Here is a 27,644-nt window from a genome sequence, read left to right as displayed (position 1 = left end):
CAGTCATGTCAATAAAAATAAAACAATTATTTTTACATCAAGTATGCTTTATTTCCTCCACAGGTATTCTGTTAAATAAAGCATCATTAATATACTGCCAGGCCAGTTTTCTTAATGATTTATTACCTTTCTTCCTCTATTTCCTAGACTGGTATTAAAATTTTGATTATTTGCAGGTTTGGTTTATATTAGTATAAAATAAATGATCGTAGCTTATTGGTGTCAGCACACAACAGATGCAGAAATGATATTTTCTTGCCATTGAATATTTCTCATAAGATGCTGATATTCATGTAGGTATTTGTCTTCCACATTACAGCACATGATTTAATGAAACTGATATTTTGTGCTCTTACAGCTAGTGGTCTGATGGACCACTTCTTTCCATTGGTGTATAGGAGGCAGTAGAACATAGTGGCAGAATGTAGGTTTTAGGTTAGGACCTGAGTTTTGAAGAATTCCGGATGTTTGGAAGTTAGCGTTGGCAAGTTATTAGACTTCTCTGACTTTGTTTCTTCATTGGTGGGTGAGGTAATATCAGTAAACCTCAGAGTTGTGAAAATTGAATGGATATAATGTGTGTTGAGCACTTAGCATAATGCATGATATAGTAAGACATTAAAAAAAATAGTAGTTACCATTACAAAGGAATTTGAAGAAGGAAAGAGTCCTAGTGGACTGGAATAATTGTTTTAACAATAATTTGGTGTTAATCAAAATTAAATCAGATCTTAGAGTCTTATCATCTACAAAATACTTTTTGGTTGCTACTATAATCTTTGTATAGTTGGAAGTCTGTAAAGTTTTTGGTATTCTTTGATTTGTGGCCCATTTTCCCCCCACCATTCATGCTTATATTTATAATTTTTGGTCCCAGTCACCATTTCTTGTGAAGCTAATTAAATGCATTCTTAAATACATAATATGTCAATATCCATTTACATCCATCATGTCTAGGTCCAACTCTCCATTTACTCTATGCTGGTCTAATTTTTGCCAAGGCTTAGAACCAAAGACAGACTCTAGGGGTTGATGTGGGACCTCCAGAATGGGGATTGCACAGAATAATCTTATTTTTCCTCTATTCTTCTAGTCTGTTATGTTCTGAACCCACACATGTTTTCGGAAGGACCAGATGGCTGACACTGGCTAATGGGAACCAAAAGACAAGAGTGAAAGTAACCTGGTTGTCACATACCCCCAGCTTAGAGGTGCTTCACCCTGCCCCAGGATAAATTTCTTTTTCCTCTGGAGACTTCACCCTGCTGTACCACAAAACTATACTACAGCCTGGCTTGTTGAGATTAGGATCCTTAAGTCATGCAGTAGCATTTGTTGAATGAAAAAGATTATACTCAGGACTGGGAGAGGAGGGCATCTGCCTTTAAAAGGCAATGGAACTTTACAGTTTAAAGCTGGGGATTTAGAGTCATAGGTCTGGGTTCAAATCCAGCTTGACCACTTACGAGCTCCTTCACAAGGAACAAGTTGTTTAGCCTTTCCAGGCCTTAATCTCTCGTTGTAAAATGGGAACAATAATAAATAATACATTCTTCACATTTCATTCATGAGGAATGAGTGAAACGTTATGGATAAACTATTTACTATGTACCAGGCACTGTGGTAAATACCCAACAGAGATATTAGCCTTTGTTGTTATTAAAGAGCTCATAATCAAAGAGAAGATTAGCACAAAGAAACAAACAAGGCTTGAAAAGCCACAAAAACATTGCCATGTAAAACATAAAATTTAATAGAAGTGCTAAAGCTAAAAGAATGTGCTAAAATAATTGGAGTCAGGCAGGTTTCTTGGGCTTCACATAGTTAAGATGCTCCTGGTTTAAAGAATGACATAAACAAAGATACTTAGGAGTAATTATAAACCTATAAGCAAAAGGAATTTAGTAGCTGACTTTCCCTGCTACAATGTAGAGACAAGTTGACTAAGTAAAAATAGCTATAACTTAAAATTATGTAAATCAATCAGAAAGGTAGAGACAGTCTGAAGGCCCAGCAAAATGAGGAAACTGTAGAACTTGGCAGTAGACCCAGTGGACAACCTGAGAGGAATAGTCAGAAGTCATTATAAGGTTGTTGGGAATGAATGGTCAGGGGATCTGGGAGAGAGAAATCATGAGGTAGGTTTTCTTCTTTGAAGGTGGGGAAAGATCAAGTGCAGACTGAGCTGTGGCCAACGTTTGCAGACCAGGAATCCACACTAGCTCTAATCAGAGAGCTCTTGGTGTGCGGGAACTGCCAGTTTGCCGACGTGAAAAGAGCCCCAGACTGGGTAATGGTGAGCCCTGAAGTCGCACCCCAGCTCTGCCACTCAGTGAGCACGGGTAAGTCATCCACCCTCTCCGGGTGGCCTTGATGGCCCTCCCTCCTCTGAGACTGAAAGACAGGGAGGCCAGAAAGCCCAGAGCAGCCTCCTTCCCGTCTCAGGATAGGAAAGGATCTCCAGAACCTACTTCACATGGTAGCAGCTTCTACTTGTGGGTTATAAACAACCCTCTGTTACCGGGAAAGTCAAATTGCAACCATAATCACTGATCTCAAGCAGTAAATGTGACAGTGGTTAATTCTGTGAGGGCCTGGCCGCTGGTTCCCTGGAGTGTTGCACACCTTTGGAATTGGGGCAGTTACACTGTTATCATTCATAAGCTTTTTGTCTGAGTTCGCCTCATCTGAGCACTAGAGTTGGTTGCAGAAGTGTCTTTCTATAGTTTTCCAAGTACTTTATGCAGACAGCAAGAATTAACTGATTTTAATTACTGTCCTGTCCATGTGTCCTAACTTTTTCCACCTCATAAGACCAAGTTGGCTGAAGCATGGGACCAACGCTGAGTGCTTTGAAAGAAAGCTGTTTGATTCCTGTTCACTGAATGCCATTTCTTTCAGGGTAGATTGAAGGGCTCTGCCCTTAAAGTACAGTTCTTCTGACTCTAGATTGAGGGCTCAAGCCACCCCGTGGGTTAACTTCAACAGATGAAAATTTTTCCTTGGCTACAGCAACATCCCTAATCCTGACCAGCCATGGAGAGGTTCGGTTCTTACCAGGAAAATGAGTGAATGTGGGAATGGCTCACCACATTGGGAAAACAAAACTCACATCCTGCTGATGGTTGGCTGAGGACTGTCATGTCCACATACAAAGAAAAGCATGTGGCACAGTTTTAGGACAAAGGTGAGCAGAGATCCACCGTGGAAAGGGGCACATTTTTCTTATAGAGAGATCGTCCAAGGCATGCCCCTCGGTAAGCAGTGTTGGTGGGTGACCATGGTCACACGCATGGAGGCTTGCTTTCCCTTGCTCCTCATATCCACTCCCCAGCAGTTTCTGGTACTGAGCACCCCTTTAGTCACACCCTGCCCAGTTAGCCATCGATCAGCTTATTTCTGGAGTAAGTCATACACATCATTGTTCCAGGAGGACTTTTTCTCCGGCCTCCCTGTTCAGTGAAGATGTTTTGGAAGACAGAGGTGACTCTAAGCCATTCTGAAAAGGGTGAGATAACTCTACATCCTCTTCAGTGAAACATACAGAGAGAAGGCCAGGCATAATGGTATTTGGAACCACTGGTATAGGCTGTTAGGATCAGAGAAAGTCTGTTTTAGTAACAGTATGAACTCAGATGGTAATTCTTGGGTAAAGAAGTGTGGTTAACATTTCTAAAATTGTAGTCTTCAATAAAAAACTCGCCAGGCATAGTGGCATGTTCCTACAGTCCCAGCTATTGGGGAGGCTGTAGTGGGAGGATTGCTTGAGCCCAGGAGTTTGAGGTTGCAGTGAGCTATGATGATACCACTACATGCTAGCCCAGGTGACAGAGCAAGACCCTGTCTCAAGAAGTAGTAGTCATCTTGAAGTACCTTAGTTTAAAAAACATTATTCCAGTTCTACTTTTTCAGAGTTCTAGCTGATAGCCTGAGCAGTATATTAATAGCTGTTGAATGAGGAAGAGGAGAGCATTGGCAACAGGATAAGAATGAACTAAAGTTTAGAACAGCCCACATGATTCAATGTGGCTTTTGTTTCTGGTGTCCAGATACCTGTATATGCGTGGTAAAAATCATGGTGCCTACATTTTTTAGCAGGAAAATGATAGCAGCTTCCCCTTACTCTTTTGACTCGATTTGTCAGAATAGAATGTGACCAGAAGAAAACAGTATGGGGAAAGGCAGTACAGGTTGAATATCCCTTATCTGAAATGCTTGGGACAAGAAGTGTTTGGGATTTGGGGGAGGGAGATATCTGTATTATACTTACTGATTGAGCATCGCTAATCCAAAAATCCAAACTACTCTGAGCATTTCCTTTGAGGGTCATGTTGGCACTCAGAAAGCAGATTTTGGAACATTTCAGATTTTGGATTTTCAGATTAGGAATACTTAAACTGTAGGAGAGAAACGTTGAAGAAAGGAGTTTTTTCTCTTAATCAAAGAGTATTATTTATTGACTAGTAAGGCCATACTTTTTATTCCTTCATCTACAGAGAAAGATGAAAAGGTGTGGCATCTGAGAGTAAGATGAGGCTTAATGGAAGGCTGTTTGTGTTTCTGTCAATCCCGGCTATGGTTGGGTTTTTTAAATTTGTCTTAGATTCCTTCTGAATTCCTCTATTCTCTTCATTCTTGTATTAGAATTATTGAAAGATGTTCTTTGCTTTTAATAGAGCAGAAGAAGGGTATCTGCAATTAGGGAAATTTACCTGTTGGGTTGTGTTTTGTGAGGCTTAGTCACAGGTCACACCAGTGATATGTACACATATCATATATACACATGCATACATGTAATAGTGTACATACATGCATGTGTGTATTTTATATCCATCCTTACTTTGGCAAAGATTTCCAAAGGAGTGTACTTTCTGAGAGAAGAGATTGGTTTCATGTTATTTGCTACAAAGCACAAAGGAAATGTTTAGATTGATTTTAAAAGACATTTATCTATCATACTTATGATGTTAAGAAAAACTTTAGCAATAGGTAGTATACTCCCTCATTTCATGAATAAACTAAGACCCATAGAAATAAGATTATTTAAGTATGATGTTCAGAATTGGTTTATAGCAGAGCCAGGAGAAGAACCCAGGCCAGTTCTTGCTGCTCCAGTCTTAATAGTTAAGAGTTTCAGCTCTGATATCAAACCACAGGCTTTGAATGCCAACTCTGCCTTTTTTTTTTTTTACAAGTTATGCATAAAAGACTCTATGCCTCAGTTTCTTCTTCTGTAAAATAGATAATAGCACCTGGCTCTCGGGTTCTATGAATATTAAACAAGGTACCATTGCCTAGTATAAGAGTATTTAGTCAATGTTAGGTAACATTTTATTGTTGTTAGCTAGTCTTCCTTATTTGGGGGACCCATTACTTTTACCTCTTGAATGAAATAGAGCTAGCCTTCAATTAAAGCATATCCAAATCATTGGTAATTTGATAGACACAACCAACCATGCTGTTCTGGTCTTTGCTTTACTATCAGAACAGGAGTCCCTATCAGGTATGGTTTGTTGCGTGGAAGGATATTTGTTTTGATCTTCAAACCGCCTCCTGCCACCCGAGCATGTCTGTGGCAGAGAGAAATGACATATGTCTGATTTGATCCTTGAACTGGACTGTGATATGAAAATGTTCCAAATAGATTTTGTGGCTTTTCACAGAAGAGTAGCCAAAATTTTCCTGTAAAATAAATTTGATCTCATGTCAACTAATTTAATAAGTGACTTGGATACCCAAAAAATATGGCTACAAAGTGACCCACTTGGGGAATTTTTAGAAGTAAATGTTAGGGGAGGATTGTAGGCATCATTTTTCTATAACATTACACATTGTCCCTACAACTCAGGGAAGAGTTTTATTGGCATGATGAGACGTGCTTTGCTTCGGCCTCAGCTTGCAAAGAAAGATTGGTCTGTCTGAGGATTAATTTTTATTTTTAAATTACTGTACCTCCACTGAACAGATCGCCTTTGCTTTCCCTGAAAGGTCAGGGTAAGTTCTGCTTGTAAGTTTGGAAAAGAATGAACACTGGCAGGATGATTTTGAGTCTGGGAGCATGTATTCCCACATAGATCTGACAGAAATATCGCTTAACCATCAGCAGTCACTGGTATTTCTATCTCAGTTGACCTGCAGAGCTTAGGGTCCTGCATCCTGTAACCCCCGAGTAGTTTTGAACCTTTACTATTTTGAAAAAGACAGTTTGCATTTTCCTGTGATTTGTTTAATCCTCAGGAGTCAGTGTTGTCCTTCTGAGATCAAATTAGATCACTTCTGGTCATTGAACAGTGCTGAGCCAGCGGGCAACTCTTGGGGGAGTGGGAGCCATTCTTTGCGTGCCCATGCCAAATGTCCCCTCTTCTTGTCTGGTTGGCATTACACTCTTGAGTGATGCCAAGAGCACTGGTACTGTGGGCAAAACAGATTCAGGCCTAGTCTTGCCAACCAAATTAAGGAAGGCACCTTTTTTTTTTGTATTTTATATATTAAGAGATAAACCAAAGTAGAAAGTAGTTAGATTTGGCTTTTTCTTTTCTTTTTTTTTTTAAATGTTGTTTCTGAAATAATAGTATAATTTTCCTGATCATCCATCCTACCTAGGAGAGGAAAAAGCAGCTACAATATATTATCTATTATAGATGTTTAGTGACTGTAAAGCACTTTTGAGCATAAGTCAATGATTTGAAGAGGCTTTACTTGCCTTGTCAAATATAACAGCATGTTCAAAATAATTAAGCTTCTCAGCAGTTCCAGCCTATGGAAGCATGAAACTGTGTTTTTCTAAAGACTTCACAGTCTATAAATTGAGGCAGGTGGCTTCTGAATTATGTTGCTGCAAAACACGTGCCATTAAATAACTGGGTGTGTCTGTGTTACATTTTTTAAATGGAGTTTAGATTCAGTGCCACTCAAACATTTCAGCATAAAGAACCCTCCAAAGTTGTTACCTACATGTTGTAACCTAGCACATTAGCACCTTGAGAGACTCTTGTATGAAAGGAACTCTTTAGTAAAGGAAAAATTCAACAATTCTGAGTTCTGTCACTTATCTAACATGTTGCTGAGTACAGTAATACATGCTAAAGAAACTGGAGTAGTTTTTTGTCAGCAGGCTGGATGAACCTCTGGCAAGTCTTATAACCTGTTTTTAGTGTCAGTATGTTTAAATGCAGAGAACACTCAGTGTTTGCCTATGTATACAGCCTTGTTAAAATTTAAAGAAACTGCTTATAACTTTCCTTTGTAATTAGGTATGATCAATAAGATGGTTTTGGTTTTAAACATAGGCAGTGATAACAAAGCTAGACTTTTCACAGCTGTTAGCCAAACTAAATGTTTCTTGATAACAGTTTACAGGACACTTGTTTAATCTTGCTTATAAGTATCTTACAAATTTTGTGCTTTAGTTTTATAAATTGTACTCTTTAATAGGCATTAATAGGATTTGGGGGGGGTGGTTCTTTTGGTTATGTGTTAACCACCAAACCTCTTTGCTGGGAAATTTCTAGCAATACCACATAAAGAAGTCTGCATAGTTGTATATAGATTTTAGAGAATTCTAGCCTATCTAGAAATGAATTTAGAATCTTACAGGGAAGTGAATAGCTCCAATTTTTTTTTTCACTGATAATTTCTAAAACAGTTAATTCACTTGTGGCTGATTTGTTTAGGTAGAGGAACAAGAACTTTAAAAAAAATGTTTCCTTTCACAGAGGAAATTTAAGATAGTATGATTTTTACCTAATATGTTATTCTGAACATGATTTAACAATCCACAGTGCCTGAATGTAGGTCTCATTGTTCTTGGGGAACAAAAGAAGTGTTCTCTGTATCTAGCCAGCCTCCTACTAGAAAGATAGGAGTCTGCCTTGAGAGGTCTCCCTTCCTCTTGCAGTGCCTGTTGGCACAAAGCAAAGTGGTGTCAGCTAAAGAGAAGAGAGAGCTGATCCTTAGTTTGCAAAACCCACCTAACCTTTGCTAAGCATGAACCTCATTGTTTTCTCTTTAATGTTAGTGAAGCTGGATGTCAGAATGGTGCCAACCAGGATTTTGTTTGCTCTCTTCTAGATATGGTTTTGTGGAGTTTGATGATCTGCGAGATGCAGATGACGCTGTTTATGAACTGAATGGCAAAGACCTTTGTGGTGAGCGAGTAATTGTTGAGCATGCCCGAGGTCCACGTCGAGATGGCAGTTACGGTTCTGGACGCAGTAAGCATTTAAAGGGCATATTTGTATCAATGACAATGCTTTTGTTATTAAATGTTAATTTTTAAAGTAATTAATTAATATTACATTTAAATGTGTTGATGTTTAAGCCATTTGTTTTATAAATTATGTATCTTTTTAAATGTAGAATTGCAAATAAACATCTTTGATAATATTTAATTTTAATTAAATTAATGACATAAATTTCTTGTTTTAATACTTTATAAATATGTTTAATGATGTGTGTTTGTGTTGTTGTTTTTTTTCTCTGTAATGCAATTGTTTAACATAGATTTAACAAAGACCTCAATGTTTTAATTAAAAGAATCCTTTGAGGCTAAGATGACTGCCTGTTCCATTTGCTGACCTTGGGTTACCTTTCCATGCGTGGCTCTTTGAACCATTGTGGCCCTTGGCTGACCAAAAACAGGAAGCCATGTGACGACCGCAACCTTTCCCCATTAGACCTGGGTGGTGAGGATCCCAAGGGTTAGACACAGATGAGATTAAACTGAAATAGGTGCCTGAAAATCTTTTTTTCATATAAAATATTCACAAAAATTTTAATCACTGTGAGTAACACCAGTAACTGATTTAGTAATTTGGTTACTTATTTCTAAATTGTTAAATTGTTAATAGTTTTTAATTTCATGCATGTTAATCTTAAATATAAATATTAATGAATATGTATACTTACAACTCTATAAATTAAATTTTTATGTTTAACTGATTGCCTTTTTAAAAATCTAGTTTAGAATTAAGGGTGGGAATAGAGTTAATATATGTACTATTGTTTGGGTGGGGTTAAATAATATCTTTAAGGGGAATATGTGCTGTGTCATTTTTTCCTTTTCTTCCACTGAAGTAATCTTATGTATTTGAACCTTCCAAAGGTGGATATGGTTATAGAAGAAGTGGCCGAGATAAATATGGCCCTCCTACGCGCACAGAGTACAGACTTATTGTGGAGAATTTGTCAAGTCGGTGCAGTTGGCAAGACCTAAAGGTTTGGGGCCCATTAACTTTCTGGGGTAAGATTGGGCAAGAGTTAAGGTTGAGAAACAGGTAAATTTACACAGGCCCAGGCATACATAGAATATAATGGTGATATATGTTTGAAAGCCTTCACAGAGCATTTGGAAATTCTCCAGTTAAAGATTCCATAGGAGTACAAAATATATCAGAATTTCACCCCTACTATACATTATGGGACATCAAAGGACAAATCTATATTATATGAAATTATATGAAGTTTTCCTCTATAGAGAACATTAAATGAAGATGCCAGTGTAATTTCTCACCAAAATAAAAGGTTGGAACCACTAGAGTTTTCTTCAGCATTAGCTATAACATGCAGATTTATGTCAGCTTCCATTGTTGGCCCTCATTGGTGAAACTGCCAATCTGACCTATGTTCTTTAATAGGGTTTATTTGCTTTTCATGGAATATTTGTCCTGAAAAGTTTGTTTTTCATAGAATATTTGTCCTGAATTTTTGGTGTCAAAGAATGAAGGTCCAGTGCTGTGTTTACCATCCAGTGTGCTCCAGCCTTTTTTTTTTTTTGAGAACAGTGTTGGTTTTTAATTTCAATAGGGAAGAAAAATTTACTGAGGAGTATCGTAACCTGGATGGTCTTAGGAGGACAAATCAAAGGATGTTCAGTTTTCTATCTCATTACTCTTTTTTTGGTCCATCATTAAGAATAATTAGGAATCCTTTACGTTCATGTAGTTCTCACTGAGCACTTATCTCTCTATCTGTTTCTCTCTAGCCCCCCCCCCTTCTTTTTTTTTTTCTTTTTAAAATTTGCTCCCAGCAACCTTCAAATGAGATCCAGAAAAAATTAACTCACACAGTTGGTTTTAGCAGGAGCTGGGACCAGGACTCCTAACTCCCAGTCTGGTGTTTTTTCTATTTCATTATGCTAGTTGTCAGCATTACAACAGACCTTTACTGAAGGTCTGCCAGCAAGATTATGCTAGCTGAAGAAATGACTCCAGTATTCTTAATGTTCGAGATTGAACATTGTGTGTAGAAACTAGAAAGCTACTCTGTTCATGAGTAGATAATGCCAGCTCTTCATGTAGTATTGCTAAATCTAGTATGAAATTACTTTCTTAGAAAAGTTTTTAATTTTTTGGTTAAAATGGAGCCTAGTCAACATTCTTAGTTGGCTTTATATTTCTGTACCTTGGGGCAGTTTCACTCTCAGGAAATGGGAATAATAGATAATAGAGCAGATTTCCTAGCTCTGGAGCCCACTTGCCTGGGTCAAATCCCAGCTCTGCTGCTTCTCAGTTATGTTATGTGACCTTAGCAAGTCATTTACCTCTTGTGCTTCATATTCCTCAAACATAAAATGGGGTTATTTTAATTTCTACTCAAGGTTATGGAGAGAGTTGAGTGAGTTTTTATATTAAAAGCCTAGAACAGTACCTGGCACAATAAGTGTTAGCTATTAATCAAGAAAATGCAAAAATAAAACAAATTTAAGGGCTATTGTTTTAAAAATATGTAAATTTACCTAGTACTCTGGGAGGCCGAGGCAGGAGGATCAATCGTTCAAGGTCAGGAGTTCAAAACCAGCCTGAGCAAGAGCGAGACCCCTTCTCTACTAAAAAAAATAGAAATTAATTGGCCAACTAAAAATACATAGAAAAAATTAGCCAGGCATGGTGGCACATGCTTGTAGTCCCAGCTACTCGAGAGGCTGAGGCAGGAGGATCACTTGAGCCCAGGAGTTTGAGGTTGCTGTGAGCAAGGCTGATGCCATGGCACCTTTTCCCAGGCAATAAAGTGAGACTCTGTCTCAAAAAAAAATATATATATATATGTAAATTTATAATGCATGATGATGGCATTGAGAAGAAAATTACATAGTATACTGTTGGTGGCATTAAGAATAGGTAGTTTTGGCCGGGCGCTGTGGCTCACGCCTGTAATCCTAGCTCTTGGGAGGCCGAGGCGGGCGGATTGCTCAAGGTCAGGAGTTCAATACCAGCCTGAGCAAGAGCGAGACCCCGTCTCTACTATAAATAGAAAGAAATTAATTGGCCAACTGATATATATATATAAAAAAATTAGCCGGGCATGGTGGCGCATGCCTGTAGTCCCAGCTACTCGGGAGGCTGAGGCGGGAGGATCACTTGAGCCCAGGAGTTTGAGGTTGCTGTGAGCTAGGCTGACGCCACGGCACTCACTCTAGCCTGGACAACAAAGTGAGACTCTGTCTCAAAAAAAAAAAAAAAAAAAGAATAGGTAGTTTTGGAGTTTTGCTCATAGTGAAGGGTCGTGTTAGGTATTCAAGATTTGGAGTCTTATTACTTCTGTTCAGATTCTGCTCATTCACTTACTGCCTGAATGACCTTACTTAACATCTCTGTATTTCACTTCCAATGTGTATAAGATGAGGGTAACAATTGGATCTACCTCAGGTAGATCCTAGGACTAAATTAATTAAAAACATACCTGTCAAAGAATAAGCATTCAATATGTTAACTGCTATGATTACTAATTGAAAGTATGGCAGGATAAAATAGTAGTGATGTTCTTCAAGCCCTTTTACCATAATTATCATGTGTGTCAGTTTGCCAGGGCAATCCTAGTCTTGGCCTGTGAATAGCATCCTCATTCACACTCTCACATATATCCCAACTTGGATGGCTTCCTGCCTTTTACCTAGGACCCCCACTCCTGCAAATAAGTGAATACATTTTTTTGTTTGTTTTTTTGTTTTTGTTTTTTTGAGACAGAGTCTCACTTTGCCCGGGCTAGAATGCCGTGGCATCAGTCTAGCTCACAGCAACCTCAAATTCCTGGGCTCAGGCGATCCTTCTGCCTCAGCCTCCTGAGTAGCTGGGACTATAGGCGTGCACCACCATGCACGGCTAAACAAATTTTTGTATAAAGATGTTCTTTTGTGGATTATGAATAATAGCAAAAGATTGCACATAACCTAAAAATCTCAACAAATAGAAAAAAAGTACTAGACACACTAGTTACGAAGATTGTGTAAGTTAAGACATAAGCATGTTTATGATGCAGTGAGCAAAGTGTTCAATGTAACTTTGTAAAATATGTACAGCAAAGTAATATACAAAAATGAACTGCTTTTGAATATTCATATACTCATTCCTCAAGTAATCTACAGTATATATTATATATAAAGAAATGTGGGAAAATTAGTAGTAAGCTCAAAATTTTAAATTTTACCCAAATTTCATTATCTTTTTCAAGTACTAAGTATATGTCCTCTTATTTATATATCACTTTAGCATTTATCCAGCACATTATTTGTATTTTCTCATTGGACCACATGAAGTCCTCAAAGAGAATGAGGAAACAGGCTTGTAGCGAAGGGATATGGGCCTACCATTTCTAAGCCAGAGCTGAGCAATACTCTTCTGTTACCTTTTAGACTTTTCACTTGTTTTTGTTTTTTTTTTCCTGAGACAGAGTCTCTCTGTGTTGCCTGGGCTAGAGTGCCGTGGCATCAGCCTAGCTCACAGCAACCTCAAACTCCTGGGCTCAAGCAATCCCCCTGCCTCAGCCTCCCGAGTAGCTGGGACTACTGGCATGTGCCACCATGCCCACCTAATTTTTTTCTATATATTTTTAGTTGGCCAATTAATTTCTTTCTATTTTTAGCAGAGATGAGGTCTCGCTCTTGCTCAAGCTGGTCTTGAACTCCTGAGCTCAAATGTTCCGCCCACCTGGGTCTACCAGAGTGCTAGGATTACAGGCATGAGCCACAGCGCCCGGCCTAGACTTTTAACTTGTTTTTAAGAGAGAATGTAACAACAGTTTAAAATAAAATGTGGGGGCTAATTTCATAATTTGTTTATGGGGTTGTTTACATTTTGTTTAGGATATTTTATTAATAGCTATAATTTTGGGGGATGAGGGTGAGGAACAGGGTCTTGCTCTGTCACTTAGGCTATTGGAGTGCAAGAGTATAGTGGTGTGATCATAGCTCGTTGAAACCTGGAACTTCTGGGCTTAAACAATCCTCCTGCCTCAGCCTCCCAAGTTAGCTGGGACTACAGGCACATACCACCATGCCCATCTAATTTTTTTTATAGAGATAATGTATCACTATTAACCAGGCATGAACTACCATGCCTGGCCTCTATACATGTTTTCAAATGTGGATTTATAATGAAGTGTGAAAGACTTAAATGTAATGATATGAGTTTCTGTAAACAAAAAATTTAGGTCAAGGTCAGAGGATTACTTGAGCCCAGGAGTTCAATGCTACAGTGAGCTATGATTGCACTGCTACACTGCAGCCTGGGTGACAGAGGGAGGCTCTGTCTCTTTAAAATACACACACACACACACACACTCACACACACAATTTGCCACTATAGAATTTAGAAAATGATAGTTTATTAAAAAATTTTATGTTTACACAAAACGTTATTTAAGAGAACAATTTAGCCGGGCGCGGTGGCTCACGCCTGTAATCCTAGCACTCTGGGAGGCTGAGGCGGGCGGATTGCTCGAGGTCAGGAGTTCGAAACCAGCCTGAGCAAGAGCGAGACCCCGTCTCTACTATAAATAGAAAGAAATTAATTGGCCAACTAATATATATATAAAATTAGCCGGGCATGGTGGCACATGCCTGTAGTCCCAGCTACTTGGGAGGCTGAGGCAGCAGGATTGCTTGAGCCAGGAGTTTGAGGTTGCTGTGAGCTAGGCTGACGCCATGGCACTCACTCTAGCCTGGGCAACAAGCGAGACTCTGTCTCAAAAAAAAAAAAGAGAACAATTTAATATTATTGTCTCTACCACCTACCTAATGCCTGGTGCTTTGAAGATCTCAGTAAATGGTTGGTGGGTAGATGGAAATATTTAAGAATAAATTTTATTCTAAGGAAAGTTGACATTTCTTAATGAAAAAGAACAGCTTTCTCTAGGATTATTATTTTAGCAAAATGTGTCTTGATGTATTTAGGGATTTGTTTTTTTTCCTTTAGGATTATATGCGTCAGGCAGGAGAAGTGACTTATGCAGATGCTCATAAGGGACGCAAAAATGAAGGGGTGATTGAATTTGTATCTTACTCTGATATGAAAAGAGCTTTGGAAAAGTTGGATGGAACTGAAGTCAATGGCAGAAAAATCAGATTAGTTGAAGACAAGCCAGGTTCCAGACGACGCCGATCCTACTCCAGGAGCCGGAGCCATTCAAGGTACTGTTGATATCTTCTGTGCGTTGGGGCTCACCATAAGTTCATTAGTGAGCACATAGATGATTCATTTATGTTCCACTGTTGAGTTCTCAGTAACGTGAATCCATCTGGTTCAATAACTCAGAACTTTGAACTGAATATTTATTTGTAGAACTCTTGAACTGTTATGTCATGAGTACAAATAGAAGTAAAGTCCTTTCTCTGAGACCGGAATCAGTGGCCTTCTTTCATATTTCTTCTTGGGGCCTGAAAATCATATCCTGGTTGAGGGCACACATGGCCACTGGTCCCTTAGTTACTCTCCCAGATGTAGTAGCTACTCAGGTGTTGACTTGGTCTTATTTGCAGCAGCTCTGCAAATAGGCCAGGCACTGGGCAAAGCATGTTGAAGGAAATGCAGACAGCACTGGTCTGGAGAGTTAGCAGTAGCTTCCCTAAGGACATGTCAGAGAAGCTGAACTCAAAAGTAAGTCAGATGATGGGCAGAGAGAGAAGTGTCCTTTCTAGCAGAAAAGAGCATTTTTGAAGGCCTGGGGATTGGAAAGAATTTTCCAGAGTAGAGAGGCTAATAAAGGAAGGGAAGAGGAGGGGAGTGGCTTGAGATACCGCAGAGGAGGACGAAATCACTCTGAGCCCTGGGCCAGGGCAAGGATGGAAGAATAGTGGGAAGTCATTGGAGACTTTCAAGCTTTTCAGGTTTTGTTGTTTTGTTATTTAACTTTTTATTATGGAAGTTTTCCAATATAAAGCATTAGAGAAAATCAGTTAATAAACTCTGAATTCCATTACACCTGTCATCCCTCCAGCTTCAATAATTTTTATTTTGCCAATTGTTTCATCACCCCTCCTGCTACATTGTTTTAAAGCCAGCTAGGCATCCTATCATTCCACTTGTAACTACTTCAGTATGTATCTCTGATATTTTATTTTATTTTATTTTATTTTATTTTATTTTTTGAAACAGTCTCACTCTGTTGCCTGGGCTAGAGTGCCATGGCATCAGCCTAGCTCACAGCAACCTCAAGCTCCTGGGCTCAAGCGATCCTTCTGCCTCAGCCTCCCAAGTAGCTGGGACTACAGGCATGCGCCACCATGCCCAGCTAATTTTTTCTACTTTTGGTAGAGAAGGGGTCTCGCTCTTGCTCAGGCTGGTCTCAAACTCCTGAGTTCAAACCATCTGCCCATCTCAGCCTCCCAGAGTGCTAGGATTACAGGCATGAGCCACCACGCCGGCTCTCTTTGATATTTTAAATAAAACCATACCATCATAGCAAAATTAGCTATAACTCCACACTATCATTTAATTCCCACTTTGTATTCAAATTGTCCCAGTTGTCTCAAATATATTTTTTTCAGTTGATTTGTTCATTCTAGGCTCTCACATGAGAATCACATTGCAATCTAATGACATGTCTCTTTTTTTTTGTTTATTTCAACTTTTATTTAAAAGTTTGTCCGTCTCTTAACATATACATTTTACTCTGTTACTCAAATAGTTTATTTCAACTTTCATTAAAAACAAACCAAATCCAGTAACTTTTCCAATGCCTTACTAGAGGGTTGCCTCACAACTGAACCATCATTTCTTGAGGGGTGATGACATGTCTCTTAATTCTACTTTTAATCACTGCCACATCCCCCTTTACCCTCTTTTTATTTTCCATGCATTTAATTGTTGAGTAAACAGTGTCATCTCTTGCTAAGATTTGCCCATAGTTTAGATTTTGCTGATTGTGTCCTTGTAGTGTTTAACATGTACCTTTATCCTGTTTCCTATAAACTCATACTTAGATCTTGAGGCATTAGGGAAAGAATTAGTGATGCTTTGTGCTTCCTATTGCTCACTGGTGTGATGTCTGGATATCCCGCTTTGAGTGATGGTAACATGGTTCAGTGTGTTCAGGAGTTCTCAGCCTGAGCCATCTTCACTTTACTAACTTTTAGAACATGAAATATGCCCTAGCAGCCTCTAAAGATGGTGATAAAAGTGGTTTTGTTTAGTGTCATTTTGGATGAATTCTTGGGTAAACACCCAAGAATATTGAGTGTTTTGATGTATGATCTGTTAACATAATTTTATGCTTAGACTGTTCTATCTTTGGTCATTAGGAGACCTTCAGGTTGGCTCCTGTGTCTTCGTCTTCAGTGCCTTTGTTTTTGCTGGATTTTTATGTGAATACACTTTACTGTTTTCCCTTTTATCATTTTCAAACATAAAAGTTGAAAGAACCATTCATGAACACCCATGTACCCTCCTTTTGGCTTTAACAGTTAGCATTTTGCCTTCTCTCTCTCCTTCCTCCCCTCCATCCTCTCTCTCTGCCATTTGTATGCATGTATATGTTTTTAAACATACACACTATACATTTATTTTGCTGTAGCATTTGAAAGTAAGCTGCCAAAATTATGACACTTTGCCCCTAAATACTTCAGCATTTGTTTCCAAGAATGACAATAACCACAGTTCTATTTTCTCACCTAAGAACAGTAATTCCATCAAATCACCTAATGTCCAAGCCATATTCATATTTCCCCAGTTGCTCCATCAATGTCTTTATGTAGCTTTTTCCTGACCAGGATCTAATCCAGTTATGTATTGTTAGGGGCTTTGGGGTCTCTTTAGTCTGCAGCAGTCCCCTCCCTTTTATTTCTCCCATGACATTTATTTTTCTTAGCTTTTTTAAGGCTGTCTCACATTCTATATTTATCTGTTTCTTGATATTATTGAATTTGTCCTTTATCCCCTGAACTTCCTGTAAACTGGAAGACAGGTCTGGAGGAGTGTGATTAAGATGCAGCTTAAACAGTTTTAGCAAGAGTCTTTTATAGGTGGTGGTACCCAGGAGGCTTTGAAAGTTTCCCTCTTTCTGTCATCATGAGATGTCCTAGGTCCATCTTATGCATTTCCTGCCCTACCATGAAAGCAATGATTTCCCCAAGGAGCCTGTGTTGCTTTTTGGTAGAAAGTTAAGTGTCTACAGTCTGGGCTTATTAAAGATTTTTTTAAAGCTTGGAGTGTCTGTCTTTCTAAAACAGCTCTCTAGTTGCAGTGAGGTGCATAAATGTAAAGTGCAAAAGTATATGCAGAAAGACTCACTGGGAAACCAGGCAGCTGCTGAGGTGGATAGACCAGGGGAAATTAGAAGGCAGAATTATCAGTATATGAAGGGAGGGGGGAAGGAGAGAGGAGTCAGGGATGTCTGCAGTTTCTAGTATGTGGCATCGGTGGAAATAAGGAATCCAGCAAAGGAGCAGGTTGAGGGGGAGTTAGGGATCCAGGATTGGAGGTGGTGAGAGATTCAGGCAACCATCCAGGTAGAATGTTTGCAGATAACTGCATCTGTGGGCTAGAACACAGGAGAGAGTTTGTGCCTAGACATAGCCAGTACAAGTACTGTACATATTTTTGATTGAAAGAACATCTGGGTTGATACTAATCAGCTAGACCTTTGTCAGCAGCATTAAAAAAATATTTTCTCCCCCTAGGTCTCGCTCTCGAAGCAGACATTCCCGTAAGAGCAGAAGCCGAAGTGGCAGCAGCAAAAGCAGTCATTCTAAGAGTAGATCCCGGTCCAGGTATGTCTCCCTTGGTGTAACTGGAGGAGATGAGCAGGGAGAACCTGTGCCCTGTCTCGCTTTGGTTTTAATCATGTGACCAGTCTTCCCTCACCAAAACTTTTCCAGCTCCAGATTGGAATTGGGGGGGGTGTCAGAAAGCAATTCTCAGCCAGTGCCAGCCGTGCATTATGTTGGGGGCAGTACTCCACACACACCCCCTTTGGTCTTTCCATCTCCAGATTAGCATTAAGTTGCATAGGACTAAGACAACATCCCGTGTCTCCTCAGGTCGGGCTCCCACTCCCGGAGCAAGAGCCGCAGCCGCAGCCAGAGCCGGAGTCGGAGCAAGAAGGAGAAAAGCAGGAGCCCCAGCAAAGACAACAAGAGCCGCAGTCGCAGCCGCAGCGCGGGCAAGAGCCGCAGCAAGAGCAAAGACCAAGCCGAAGAGAAGATCCAGAACAATGACAGCGCCGGGAAGTCCAAGAGCCGGAGTCCCAGTAGGCACAAAAGTAAAAGCAAGAGTCGGAGCAGAAGTCAGGAGAGGAGAGCAGAGGAGGAGAAGCGAGGGAGCGTGAGCAGGAGCCGGAGCCAGGAGAAGGGCAGGAGCCAGGAGAAGGGCCTCCTCAAGAGTCGCAGCCACAGCCGCAGCAGAGGGGGCAGCAGGAGCCGCAGCCGCAGCAAGAGCAAGGACAAGAGCAAGGGCAGGAAGAGAAGCAGGGAGGAGAGCCGCAGCCGCAGTCGCAGCCGCAGCAAGAGCGAGAGGAGCAGAAAGCGAGGCAGCAAGCGAGACAGCAAGGCAGGCAGCAGCAAGAAGAAGAAGAAGGAAGACACTGACCGCTCCCAGTCCCGATCCCCGTCCCGCTCGGTGTCAAAGGAGCGGGAACACGCCAAGTCTGAGTCTGGCCAGAGGGAAGGCCGAGGGGAGAGTGAGGATGCTGGCACCAATCAGGAGACCCGGTCTAGGTCAAGATCGAATTCCAAATCGAAACCAAACCTTCCGTCAGAATCACGCTCCAGATCAAAGTCGGCTTCAAAAACCCGGTCTCGGTCCAAGTCTCGGTCCAGGTCTGCTTCCAGATCGCCCTCTCGATCTAGATCTAGGTCCCACTCAAGGTCCTAACTGGCTACGACCACAGCTGGAACTACCCAAGAAGTCTTTTTTGTACATGTTTGGTAGCCGTAGCACAAGTGATTGAAGTAGAACATGTCACTGCTGTACATTTTTAACTCCCCTAATGGTGTGTCTATAATTGTTAAATCTAAGTGCTTCCTCTCAGTAAAGCCTCCTGGCACCAGGCCTTCCTGCTCGACTGAAAAAATTTTTCTCTTTGAAAAACCCCCCTTTACTCATGGCCCACAGTAGAATATCCAAAACGCCTTGGCTTTCAGGCCTGGCCTTTCCTACAGGGAGCTCAGTACCTGGATGGCGCCAAGGCTGGAATGATGACATAGGTAGGTATGGTGAGTTCAACCATTTTTGCTCTTGAATTGATGCCCTTTGATGTATGCCATTTAGTGAAAGTGCTAAGTCTTAAGTTTCCTACCACTTTGGTTTCATATTTTTGGACTTAACAAAGTTGTGAATAGCACAGTCGAGGAAAATTGATACCTGCAGTAACCCATAGGAAATAAACTGTAGAGTTCCATATTCTGGTATTGTGATTATATTGTTTTATATTAAAAAAGAAAATAAAAGAATTTTTTTTAATTTTATTTTTCCCCGTCTTGCAAAGTATAGTGACCCTTGTTTCCATTAAATTTGAATAAAGACTATTTTTGCTTGACAAAATTTCATGGTGTTTGAATCAAAGTTGTATTTCCTGATGTATCTTGATATCTCTTTTCGTAGCATGTGTAATGGCTGTTTTATTCCTCGGGATCACCCGTGGTAGGGAGCCAACAATTTCCTGAAGGATTTTTCTCCCCCAGCAGAATGAAAGCACGTTTCCTATTTATGATCCTTCCTCTCTTAAGAAGCTTATGGCCAAGCTGATGAGAAATGAATCAGTTTGGAAACTTGGAGCATTACCAGATGCGTGAGTTCTTCATGAATATACAGTTCGTTTTTCTGTGCCGTTTGTTGAACTTGCCTTGAATCTACGGTATTATCATCTCATTACCTTAAGATCTAAACTAGTCAAAAACTGTTGAGAGGTATCACAGTAGGGAAGAAGCTGGAGGGCCTTCATTGCATGCTGCAGAAAGCTAGGGAAGAGAGAACCACTTCTCAGGTTGTTGCCTATTTAAAACAACTGCCCTGTCACCTCATACAGACCAAACCTTGTAAGATGCACTGGGAATACGAAAGCAGAGTGTTTCTTGCCCTCCTGGAGCTGGTAATCTGGTTGCAAATGATAAACACCATGAGGGCAAAGTGGGCATTCAGAGAAGGGAATTAGAACTTCATTCAGGACCAGAGACAGTACTTCAGCTGAATCTTTGAAGTTGTGGGAGTGGAAGGCATTCCCGTTGAAAGAAACCCCTGTGCACAAAGCCATAGAGTTGGGAAAGCATAGGGCAGTAATGCCTAGGGAGCATGGGTTTTGATAGTGGGGAATTAGAGAAAGCAAGTTTGGCAAGATTTAGGTCGTAGAGGGCTTTAAATACCAGGGGGAGGAATTTGGCCTGTGTCCTGTAAACATTGAGGAACACTGAATGTACTTACACAGGAAGGGTGCAGGGAATAGAGTTATATTTCTGGACCTGACAGTGGTATGAGGGATTGATTGGGTGTAGGGAAACCAGAAATTCAAGGCATGTAGTAGCGGGTGATATGGGGCCCTCAGCAAGGCAGTGGTGGGGAGAGCAGGAGAGAAAAGGTCAATAAGGCTTGGCAGGTGGCCTGGGAGAGGAGCTATCAGAGACGGTCCCAAGGTGAGGAACCATCTCTGAGGAGTAGGGAAGAAGTAGGCCTTCTGATTCCAAGATTCTTTTTTAAGCACCAAGGAAGGCACGAGAAGCTTCATCTTTCTCTGCTGTACCCATTTTAATAAAAGGATTTGTTCTGTAAATTTGGATTCAGTCAGAAGGCCTTGTTCAAGGATCCAGAAGGCCACATGTGGCCCCAAGGCTGTAGGTTCCCCAGCCCTTTCAAAGGAATTCCCACTACTTCAGAAGATCTAATGTAGCTCTCCAGTGGTAGCAAGAATTCATTATTCCCTAAATTTATCCCTGTAAGGATGGGAACATTTCCTCGAGCATTTTTTTTGTTTCACAAGTTTAAAATTTTTTGAACCCAACTTTTGAAAATTCACCTTAATTCTATTCTAATACAACTTATTTTTCCAAATTCTATTCCAAGCTTTTGTCTCTATTCATTTTTTTTTCCATAGAGGGTCTTGCTCTGTCATACAGGCTAGAGTGTAGTGGTGCAGTCATAGCTCACTGTAACCTCAAACAGAGTTCAAGCAGTCCTGCCTCAAAGTTATATTTGTGTAATTTAATAAGCTTTGTCATTTAACACGAGCATTGGGAAGTTCTTAAATGGTTGGGGTTTTTTTGATTTTTTGAGACACAGGTGCCCAAACTAGAGTGAGTGCTGTGGCGGCAGCCTAGCTCACAGCAACCTCAAACTCCTGGGCTCAAGCAATCCTTCTGCCTCAGCCTCCCGAGTAGCTGGGACTACAGGCATGCGCCACCATGCCCGGCTAGTATTTTCTATATATTTTTAGTTGGGTAATTAATTTGTTTCTATTTATAGTAGAGACGGGGTCTTGCTCTTGCTCAGGCTGGTTTCGAACTCCTGACCTCGAGCAATTCGCCTGCCTCGGCTGCTTAAATGTTTTAAGGCACATTGATGCTAACCAAGTGAGTTTATCACAGTGATCCCTCAGTATAATGGTATGGTGATTTCATGTGTACAAGGAAAGGATCCCCAGTTGTTTTTCCCAGCAATTTTTAAATCTTATATTAGATGGTGAATAAGAGGATAAATCAACGAGACGGAAACAATCATCTGTTGAGTTCCAGATGTACACCTGGGATAACATCAGGTACTTTCGCGTACATTTTTCATCATCTCACAATGACACCCTAGAATCAGTGTTGTTAGGGCCAACTGCAGATGGAGAGAGTATAGCACAATGTCCACCCACCCCCAGCAACATTAGGTTGACATTTGGAGTGCCTTCTGTAGGCCAAGTACTGTTCTTGGCATAGGACTACTGCAGGGGTCCTCAAACTTTTTAAACGGGGCCAGTTCACTGCCCCTCAGACTGTTGGAGGGCCGTTGGAGAGTGCAGCGCACATTCCACACATGCGCACTGTGGGCCCCGGGCCGAGTCGGCTGCTAAGCAGGACAGGCAGCAGCGACAAAAACACCTGATGGGCCGGATAAATGTCCTCGGAAATCTGTAGTTTGAGTACGCCTGGAATAGAATATGGAGAAGGCAGGCCCTCTTCTCATGGAACGTAACATGTTAGCCTGTATGACTGGGGTCACAGGGCTTGGTCCATAATGGTGTCAGTGACTGGACTGCAATAGAGTACTCTAGACCATGCTGTAGATTTGAGGCTAAAGTTAGGTAATGCCAGCCCTTCCCCTCTTACCCACCCACAGTCTGATAGAAGAAAGACCATTGGAGGAAACTAAAAAAGCTTCACTTCATTGAGAAATGAAGGCCTAGGTGTGATCCATTTGCCTACCAGCACCTACTATGAGGTAGGTGCTTTTATGTACAATACTACATAATCCCATTTTGAAAGAGGAAGACAGGCCAGGCATGCAGCCGCCCGTAATCCTAGCACTCTGGGAGGCCAAGGTGGAAGGATTGCTTGAACTCAGCAGTTCACGACCAGCCTGAGCAAGAGCGAGAACCCATCTCTACTAAAAATAAAAAAAAAAAATTAGGCGTGGTGGCGTATATCTGTAGTCCCAGCTACTCCAGTGGCTGAGGCAGAAGGATTGCTTGAGCCCAGGAATTTGAGGTTGCAGTGAGCTACAATGGTGCAACTGTACTCTACCTGGGGTGACAGAGCGAGACTGCCTCAAAAAAAAAGGAATACAGGCCGGGGCGCGGTGGCTCACACCTGTAATCCTAGCACTCTGGGAGGCCGAGGTGGGTGGATTGCTCAAGATCAGGAGTTTGAAACCAGTCTGAGCAAGAGTGAGACCCCATCTCTACTATAAATAGAAAGAAATAGACCCCATCTCTAATATATATATAGAAAAAATTAGCCAGGCATGGTGGCACATGCCTGTAGTGGCAGGAGGATTGCTTGAGCCCAGGAGTTTGAGGTTGCTGTGAGCTAGGCTGACGCCACGGCACTCACTCTAGCCTGGGCAACAAAGTGAGACTCTGTCTCAAAAAAAAAAGGAATACAAAAAGCTCAGAGAGGTGAAGTGGTTTAACAAACCTAGCACAACTGGTGACAAAGCTAGGATTCATCTCTAGATTGCTCTGGTTCTCCTTTGTTAAATTCATCATTTGTGATATACTTACTAGGAACCGGTTTGTTTGAAGTCATACAAGTGAGTTAATTTTCATTTATGCAATGCAAAATAGTGCATTAATGCACATAGTAGAATTTCTCCAAAATAGGAAACAGCCAAAGAAATTACAAAGGCTACCCTTTTTGGTGCTCAAAATCCACAATGCCCTTATCACCATACTTAATTACCCCCACACACAAAAAAAATGCAAGACCAAGGGCAACAAATAAAAAATCAATGTGACAGATAATTAAAGTATCTCAGTAATCACTTTAAATGTAGATTTAAAAAAGTGAAATCCTAGGCCGGGCGCGGTGGCTCACGCCTGTAATCCTAGCTCTTGGGAGGCCGAGGCGGGCGGATTGCTCAAGGTCAGGAGTTCAAAACCAGCCTGAGCAAGAGCGAGACCCCGTCTCTACTATAAATAGAAAGAAATTAATTGGCCAACTGATATATATATAAAAAAAAAACTAGCCGGGCATGGTGGCGCATGCCTGTAGTCCCAGCTACTCGGGAGGCTGAGGCAGAAGGATCGCTCGAGCCCAGGAGTTTGAGGTTGCTGTGAGCTAGGCTGACGCCATGGCACTCACTCTAGCCTGGACAACAAAGCGAGACTCTGTCTCAAAAAAAAAAAAAAAGTGAAATCCAACTATACATAGTCTATAAGAAACCACTTTAAATAGAAACAAAGTAAAGGGCTAGAGACAGATGTACCATGGTAACACTAATCAGAAAGCTACTAGCTGGGCACGGTGGGTTGCACACCAGCAGTCCCAGCTAGGAGGCTGAGGCAGAAGGCTCTCTTAGCCCAGGAGTTCAAGTCCAACCTGGGCAAAGTATGTTCTCATACCACGATTGAGTTAAACTAGAAATCAATAACACAAAAATAGCTGGAAGATCCCAAAATACTTGGAGATGAAGCAACATACTTTCAAAAAAGAAGTCTCGAGAAATTAAATAACTTACCAAAATTGGTGGGATGCAGCAAAGGCAGTGCTAAGGGGGTAATTTATATCATTGAATGCACATATTAGAATATCTGAAATCTAAGCTTTCACTTAGGAAACTAGAAAAAGAGCAATTAAATTCAAAATAAGCATCAGGAAAGAAATAATAAAAATTAAAGCAGAGATAAATTGAAATTGGGAAATCAGTAGAGAAAATTGACAAAACCAAAGGCTGGTTCTCTGAAAAGAGCAATAAAACTGATAAACTTCTAGCCAGGCTAATGAATAAAAAAGACACAAATTACTACTATCAGAAATGAAATATGGGCTGTCACTGCTGATCCCATGGACAGTATAGGATGGTAAAGGAATATTGTGGACTCTCCCCACAAGCTTGATAACCTAGATAAAATGGACCAATTCCTTAAAAGACACAATCTACCAAAACTAAGGGAGAAATAGGTAGTTTCAATATATAATATATTTTAATGAGTCAATAACCTTCTAAAACAGCACCAGGCCTAGATGGGTTCACTGGTGAATTCTACCAAACATTTTATGAAGAAATTATACCAGTTCTCTACAATATATTCCAGAAAATAGAAGCAGAGGAAATAATTCCTAACTAATTCTATGAGGCTGGCATTACCTCAGTGCCAAAACCAGCAATGACATAAGAAAGGAAAACTACAGATGATTATCTCTCATGGATATTGATACAAAAATCCTCAACAAAATATTAGCAAATAGAATCCAATGATTATGAAAATAATTATGCATCATGACCAAATGGGATCTATTTATTTCAGTGTGCAAAACTAGTTCAATATTCAAATCCATTAATGGACTCTATCACATTAACAGGATAAAGAAGAAAAAATACATGATTATATCAATGATGCAAAAAAAAAAAAAACAACTAAATCCAATACTGGTTCATGATGCAAACTCTCCACAAACTATTAATAGAAATAGAGGGGAGGGCCGGGCGCGGTGGCTCACGCCTGTAATCCTAGCACTCTGGGAGGCCGAGGCGGGAGGATTGCTTGAGGTCAGGAGTTCGAAACCAGCCTGAGCAAGAGTGAGACCCCGTCTCTACTATAAATAGAAATTAATTGGCCAACTAATATATATAGAAAAAATTAGCCAGGCATGGTGGCGTGTGTCTGTAGTCCCAGCTACTTGGGAGGCTGAGGCAGGAGGATTGCTTGAGCCCAGGAGTCTGAGGTTGCTGTGAGCTAGGCTGACACCACGGCACTCACTCTAGCCTGGGCAACAAAGCGAGACTCTGTCTCAAAAAAAAAAAAAAGAAAGAAAGAAACAGAGGGGAACCTCCTCTACTTGATAAATCTACAAAAACCTACAGCTAACATCATATTTAATATTAAGAAACTAGATGCTTTCCCTCTAAGATCAGAAACAAGGCGGGATGTCCTTTTAACCCTTCTATTCAACATCATACAGCAAGTTGTAGCTAATGCAATAAGAAAAGGATTCAGATTTATATTTATTATTAAAAAGATAAAAGGGGGAAAATGGTATACAGATTGGGAAGGAAGAAAGAAAACTTCACAGATGATATGATCACCTTTGTAGAAAATCCCAAATAATCAAGAAAAACTGGAGCTGCTAAGTAATTACAGCAAGTTTACAAGATACAAGGTTAATATACAAAAGCCAGTTGTTTCCCTGTGTGCCAGAAATAAACAATTAGAATTTGAAATTTTTTAAAAAATCATTTTCATTAGCACCCAAAAAGGGAATACTTAGTTATAAATCTTACAAAATCTGTACAAGCTATCTATAAGGAAAACTACAAAACTCTGATGAACGAAATCAATAAATGGAGAGATGTTTCATGTTCATGGATAGAAAGCCTCAATCAATAGTGTTAAAAATGTCCATTCTTTCTAACTTGAACTATAGAGTCAGTACAATCCCAATCAAAATCCCAACAAGTTATCTTGTAGCTATTAGCAAACTGATTTTAAAGTTTATATGGAAAGGCAAAAAACCCAACATAGCCAACACAATTCTGAAGGAGAAGAACAAAGTCAGAGAACTAATGCTACCCAACTTCAAGACATACTATAAAGCTCCAGTAATTGAGATAAAGTCGTACTGACTAAATAATGGACACATAGATCAATGCAACAGAATAGAAAGCCCAGAAATGGACCCACACAAATAATGTCAACGGGTCTTTGGCAAAGGGATGAAGGCAACGCAATGGAGAAAGGAAAGTCTTTTCACCAAATAGAACGGGAACAACTGGACGTCCACATGCAGAAAAATGAATCTAGGCACAGATCTTACACCTTTACAAAAACTAACTCAGAATGGATCATAGACGTAAGTGTAAAACACAAAACTATAAAGCCGTTAGAAGATAACAAAGGAGAAAAATTTAGATCACATTGGGTTTAGTGATGCCTTTTTAGATATAATATCAATGATATAATCTATGAAAGAAAAATTGATTAGTTGGACTTCATTAAAATAAAATTTCTACTCTGTGAAAGACACTGTTAAAAGTGAAAAGACAAGGCCAGCGCGGTGGCTCACGCCTGTAATCCTAGCTCTCTGGGAGGCCGAGGCAGGCAGATCGTTTGAGCTCAGGAGTTAGAAACCAATCTAAGCAAAAGCGAGACCCCGTCTCTACTATAAATAGAAAGAAATTAATTGGCCAACTAATATATATAGAAAAAATTAGCCGGGCGTGGTGGCGCATGCCCGTAGTCCCAGCTACTGGAGAGGCTGAGGCAGAAGGATTGCTTGAGCCCAGGAGTTTGAGGTTGCTGTGAGCTAGGCTGCTGCCACGGCACTCACTCTAGCCTTGGGCAATAAAGCGAGACTCTGTCTCAAAAAAAAAAAAAAAAGGTGAAAAGACAAGCCACAGACTGGAAAAAAATATTTGCAAAACACGTGATAAAGAACTTGTTTCCAAAATATGCAACACTTAAAACTCAACAATTAAAAAATACCAATCTCAAAATGGGCCAAAGATCTGAACAGACACTGCACCAAAAAAAAAGATACACGGATGGCAAATAATCATATGAAAAGATGCTCAACATCACATATTTTATTAGTGAATTCCAAATTAAAACAGGGAGATACTACTACACACCTATTAGAATGGCTAAAATCCAAAACACTGATGATACCAAATGCCGGCAAGGATGTGGAACAATAGGAATTCCAACTCATTACTGATGGGAATGCAAAATGGTACAGCCACTTTGGAAGACAGTTTGGCAGTTTCTTACAGAGATAAATATATTCTTACCATCCAGCAATTGTT

General features: G+C 40.3%; 1 protein-coding gene across 1 annotated transcript in view; it reads left to right on the top strand.

Annotated features, from left to right (window-relative positions):
- The window catches only part of SRSF4 (serine and arginine rich splicing factor 4), a 29,586-nt gene extending 9,835 nt beyond the window's left edge, over positions 1-19,751 (top strand). Inside the window, exons 2-6 of the mRNA XM_012750598.2 lie at positions 8,071-8,213; positions 9,104-9,216; positions 14,190-14,404; positions 17,891-17,980; positions 18,251-19,751. Coding sequence (XP_012606052.1) covers positions 8,071-8,213; positions 9,104-9,216; positions 14,190-14,404; positions 17,891-17,980; positions 18,251-19,082 — 1,393 coding nt within the window. The 3' untranslated portion in view covers positions 19,083-19,751. The remainder of the gene's footprint in view (positions 1-8,070; positions 8,214-9,103; positions 9,217-14,189; positions 14,405-17,890; positions 17,981-18,250) is intronic.
- The last annotated feature ends 7,893 nt before the right edge of the window (positions 19,752-27,644 follow it).

Source organism: Microcebus murinus, chromosome 2 (assembly GCF_040939455.1).
Source record: "Microcebus murinus isolate Inina chromosome 2, M.murinus_Inina_mat1.0, whole genome shotgun sequence".
Taxonomy (NCBI): Eukaryota; Metazoa; Chordata; class Mammalia; order Primates; family Cheirogaleidae; genus Microcebus; species Microcebus murinus.
This window is presented reverse-complemented; position numbering and strand designations above follow the sequence as displayed.